Source organism: Sinocyclocheilus anshuiensis, unplaced genomic scaffold (assembly GCF_001515605.1).
Source record: "Sinocyclocheilus anshuiensis isolate Anshui unplaced genomic scaffold, SAMN03320099.WGS_v1.1 scaffold502, whole genome shotgun sequence".
NCBI lineage: Eukaryota > Metazoa > Chordata > Actinopteri > Cypriniformes > Cyprinidae > Sinocyclocheilus > Sinocyclocheilus anshuiensis.
The window spans coordinates 558,535-563,689 of NW_015544194.1; the positions used below are offsets into that span (position 1 = coordinate 558,535).

A 5,155-nucleotide genomic window follows, 5' to 3' on the forward strand; every position below is an offset into this window, starting at 1 on the left:
GGTGTGGTAAGTTTTTTTTGGGGGGGGGGGGGGGATGGGTCTCTTATGCTCACCTGCTTTTATCTAATCAAAATTACATAAAAAAGTCATATTTTGAAATATTAGTAGAATTTAAACTAAATGTTTTCTATTTTATACATTTTTAAATTTAATTTATTAATGTATTGGCAAAGCTGCATTTTTTATCAGCCATTACTCCAGTCCTCAGTGTCACATGATCCTTCAGAAATTATTCTAATATGGTGATTTGTAACTTTCTTTACTTATTATAAATTAAATGAAAACAGTTTTTTTCAGGACAGTTTGATGAATGGAAAGTTTAAAAGAACATTTATTTAATGTAATCAATATAATCAATTGCTTCATAAATGTATATAATAAAGTTCTTTTTTAAAAAAGAAAAATATCTTACTGACCCCAAACTTCTGAATGGTAGTGTATGTGTGCATGTGTACCTCCCAGAGGTGGCCTACAATAGGAGCATCGGCCCAGCTATGTTCTGCATTAAGGCCCATGGTTCCATTCTTGAAGACAATTAAGTTTATGGACTTATCAAACCACCTAATGGAAAATGACCATTAAAAATGTACATGTTGTATAAAAGCTACTCTGAGGTACAGTACTGGTACCTAGAGACTCACAAAAATCCTTTCAAAGGGGCATGGAAGGAGGTGGTCTCTCTTAACCCATGCTATGGTTTCTTCCTTACCTGTCATAACACTTCCCATGGAGCAGCGATTTAGCGTAATGGTCCAGGGACTCTGGACGCTGCTCTGTGTCATCCAGTGTAACAAAGAAAGCGGCTTTCTCCACAGTATCCAGAGACTTCTTGTTCTTGCCGTGTCTGAGGTAGGCATTACGGGCACACGCCCAAGGCACTCTGAGAAAAACAGATACAGACAAGCTTTTACTCCGTCTAAAATAGTTTTGACTATCCAGTAAAAATTGGTGACAAATAATAGTAAAGGAGAAATAAAAAAGAACCTAATTACAGACTGACATCCCACTGAAACTTTACAGTGGTTACAAGAGATCACACAAATTAATGACAGGAAAACGGTAGCTACTCCTGCTGTTGGGTGTGTTGTGAATACCTGTCCCCTGCAGTGAGGGCGGCGAGGGTTTCCTCTCCAGGCTGCGGCTCTGAGGTGTCAGCCAGAATCCTCTCCATCTGCTGCTCTATCTCCCGTGGCAACAGTAACCGCCCATCATAAAACATCCATACTTTAAAGTAACGGCCTCGGTGATGCACCACAATATGCCTGCTGTCAGACATGTGCTGAACTGTGTCTACAGTCAGATGGAGGAAAGAAAGAAAGAAAGAAAGAAAGAAAGAAAGAAAGAAAGAAAGAAAGAAAGAAAGAAAGAAAGAAAGAAAGAAAGAAAGAAAGAAAGAAAGAAAGAAAGATCACAAGTCACATGCAAGCAACTATATAGAATGCTACATTTTTACATTAAGGTATTAAATGTTTTGCAGGTAGGCAGTGAGTGAAACATTCATAACATTCTAATGAAAATAAATTAAAAAGAAAATTTATATACACACACAATACCTTTCAAACGTTCGGGGTCATTAAATGCATTAAACTGAAAATTAGTTTGAACGTGACAGTAAAGACATTTATAATTATACAAAATATTTATATTTCAAATAAATGTTGTTCTTCTGAACTTTCTAATTATCATAAAATCCTGAAAAACGGTAAGTATCACAGTTTCCACAAAAATATTAGACAGCACAACTGTTTTCAACATTGGTAATAATAAGGTAATAATTGGTAATAACGTTTCTTGAGCAAATCAGCATATTTAAATGATTTCTGAAGAATCATGTGGCATGACTATTGTAATGGCTGGTAAAAATTCAGCTTTGTCATCACAGGAATAAATGAGATTTTGAAATACACTAGTCAACATTTGAAGTGGATCAAAACCTTTTATCAAAGTTGTCCTAAAACCTAAAACCAAAATGAGTTCTTGTCTTAGGACAACTTTGATGAACTTTTTTGATCCACTTCAAATGTTGACTACTGTATATTAACATAGAACACAATATTACTGTTTTACTATATTTTTACTCAAATATATGCTGCCTGAGTGAGCATAAGAGAGTTCTTTCAAAAACATTAATTAAACATTAATCTTTCTGACCCCAAAAGTCTGAACAGTATATAAAACATTTATACATGTACAAAATAAAACAAATGGGGTACAAATGATCAAGGGAGGAACTAAGGTGAAAGCTAAAGCTGAAGTGTGTAATTTCTGCATCATTAGATTCAAAATTTGAAAATGAGTTTCCAAAACACGTCTTCCACTGTCAGCTAAACAGATAGTCCCACTGTTTACACTTTTTCCACCCTGGGAAATCAACCTACAAATGACTTATACTCTATAACTACTAGGAGTGTAACAGTTCAAACTACTCACGGTTAGGTTTGTATCACGGTTTTTGGTACGGTTCGGTATGTGCTATGTTTATGGGGAAAAAAAACTATATTGTCAAATAAAAATAAAGTACATAAAAACAAATAATCTAACTACAAGCAACAGCACAAATAAATACAATAGAGCAAAGATACAAATAAAATAAACAGTGCTTTTCAGGTTTTTTAGGTAGGTAACATTAACATTAGTTTTTAGGCACAGAAATTGAATAAAGCAATCAAATGTAAAATAACATTAAGATACTCACTAAGACGGGCATTTTGAAATCATTTTTGTGTGAATTTGTCTAATTATGCACAAGACTTGAAAGAAAATGTAATTGTAATTTGTGTAATTTGTAATTTGCGCTCGTTCTGAGATGCGGGTTTGCGCACTTCAGATGAGTGCGCACACACAAATCTTCTCACTGCGCGTGAGTTCTCATTCATGTCTTGTGGCTCTTGAATGTTTAAACTGGCAAGGATTAAATGAGTTTAGTATAAACACAGATAGCAACATGTGCTGTTCAGTTCTCACCTGCGCACACGCACTAATCAACACCTGGGTAATGATGGCATAAATGACTGGCCATATTCCAGCATACAGCACTCGCATTGAACAGAGATTGGTTTGTCCACTTTTTTTTGTTCATCGCTGTTGTTGTAATGTATTGGGAAGCAAGAATGTGTATACATCGAAACATATATTAGCTGAACTCTGTCTGTTTTACGTGTTGTTATTTATAACAAACCATATTACAGATGCGTTGTCAGATTTAAGTTGAACTGCGGTCCTAGTGCGGTTCCTTGATAGTTCCTAGGATAGCAAAGTCCACTAAAGGAGGTAGAGCTTTTTCACATTTGGCCCCCAAACTCTGGAATAGCCTTCCTGATAACGTTCGGGATTCAGACTCTCTCTGTTTAAATCTAGATTAAAGACACATCTCTTTTACCAAGCATTCAACTAATGCATCTCATAATCTTGTACTGCAGTTATATCTGATCAAATGCACATTTTCATTATTTTGCTTGGGTTGAACACATCACTTTTGCTTGGTTGGAACAGCAGCTACGCTAATTATGTCTCTATTTGCTTCTCTGTTTCTGCCACGGGATTGGCGACTAGGAATTACAGAAGCCTCAGTCTGGATCCAGCCCTTACAAAGACCTGAGATGACCGAACACCTGAGAAGAGATGATGCCAACCCCCCAGAGGACCTCAGATGATGCAACCCTCAGACAACTTACAAAACTACCAAATTTTGCTATAATGGACAGCAACTTGAGATAGTCATCATTGCAGTTAATAGTGTTCACCGTCTGTTTGATTACATGATATTAACTGCATGAATTTTACTGTACATTTCTGCCATATGGACATCAACTTGACATAATTCACCACAGATAAGCTACTACTAAATATAATGTAGAAACTTTAAAATAGAAACTGAAATTTTCTGTAAAGCTGCTTTGCAACGATTTGTATCGTGAAAAGCGCTATACAAATAAACTTGAATTGAACTGCGGTGCAAGTGCATGCCGAACCGTGGGTGGAGAACAATACGGTTAGATTTTTTACCGAGAACCGTTACACCCCTAATAACTACTGAACTGTCTCTCTCTGCTCAGTAAACTGGAACAGGAGAAAGTAATTTAAAATAAAAAATTACACACATCAGCTCTAAGAATGGTCTTCTATTCCAAAGCCACAGTGCAGGAATGGGGGTGTGTATTAGATCAAGACCTGCATCTCAGTACAATAAATGCAGTGTAGCTAACATAAACGAACATGAAATAAACACAGGCACGTGCAGAGGGGGGTGCGATGGGTGCTTGAGCACCTGCCCCTTTTCCCCTTGATGCCCAAAGTGCCCTTTTGTCAAGGCAATTTTTTTTACAATTTTTTTTAATTAAACACCATTTTGTGAAGGCCTGCCCAATCTAACTATTAGTAAAATGAATGAATAATTTAGTCGTAAATAAAATTATCCACATGATGATGACCTTTAACCTGACGATCTCATGTTCAGACACCTTTAATGTAGCGCACTACCAGGATGCCTTCATAACGTCCGCGGCTGCCGGTAAGTGGAGTTCTCAGCGGAGCAGTGTGCTTGTATACTTATATTATTAAATTATTATTATTATACAAGAACTGCGGGAAAAGAGCATGCACAGCTGTTGTTTATATTGCACCTTCAGAGTCTTCAGACACCTTTAATGTAGAGCACTACCAGGATGCCTTCATAACGTCCGCGTCTGCCGGTAAGTGCAGTTCTCAGCGGAGCGGTGTGCTTGTATACTTATATTACTAAATTATTATTATTATACAATAACTGCATGAAGAGAGCATGCACAGCTGTTGTTTATATTGCTGTTTGTAGCTTGTGGAAGTAAGGTTAACTGCAGCAAGGGGCTATAATATTTTTGTTCAATATTTTCCTAATGACAATTTTATGATCGGTTTATAAAGGCTACTACCAGTACATTTTCCCCATTTTTATCACAGAATAAGGCAGGAAATTTATAGTTTCTATAGGCTACTAAATGATTGGATACGAATAAAACGTCAGGTCATGCATAGACTATCAATATTGTCTCTTTGAATTTAAATCTAGAAACCTCTATGTGAACACACCTGCCGAATAAAGTGCGGGGGACGAAATTACATTTCTTTAAAATTAAATATTAAAAATGCAGCTAACGTTCTACACACAGCAATATAAACA

General features: G+C 36.4%; 1 protein-coding gene across 3 annotated transcripts in view; it reads right to left on the reverse strand.

The window, feature by feature from the left end:
• cpt1aa (carnitine palmitoyltransferase 1Aa (liver)) overlaps window positions 1-5,155 on the reverse strand; it is a 24,124-nt gene that overhangs the window by 7,610 nt on the left and 11,359 nt on the right. For all 3 annotated transcript variants that reach the window (XM_016497085.1, XM_016497086.1, XM_016497087.1), the window contains 3 exons: window positions 1,095-1,290; window positions 710-880; window positions 456-561 (listed from right to left, as the gene is read on the reverse strand). In XM_016497085.1, the coding sequence (XP_016352571.1) occupies window positions 456-561; window positions 710-880; window positions 1,095-1,290 (473 nt within the window). The remainder of the gene's footprint in view (window positions 1-455; window positions 562-709; window positions 881-1,094; window positions 1,291-5,155) is intronic.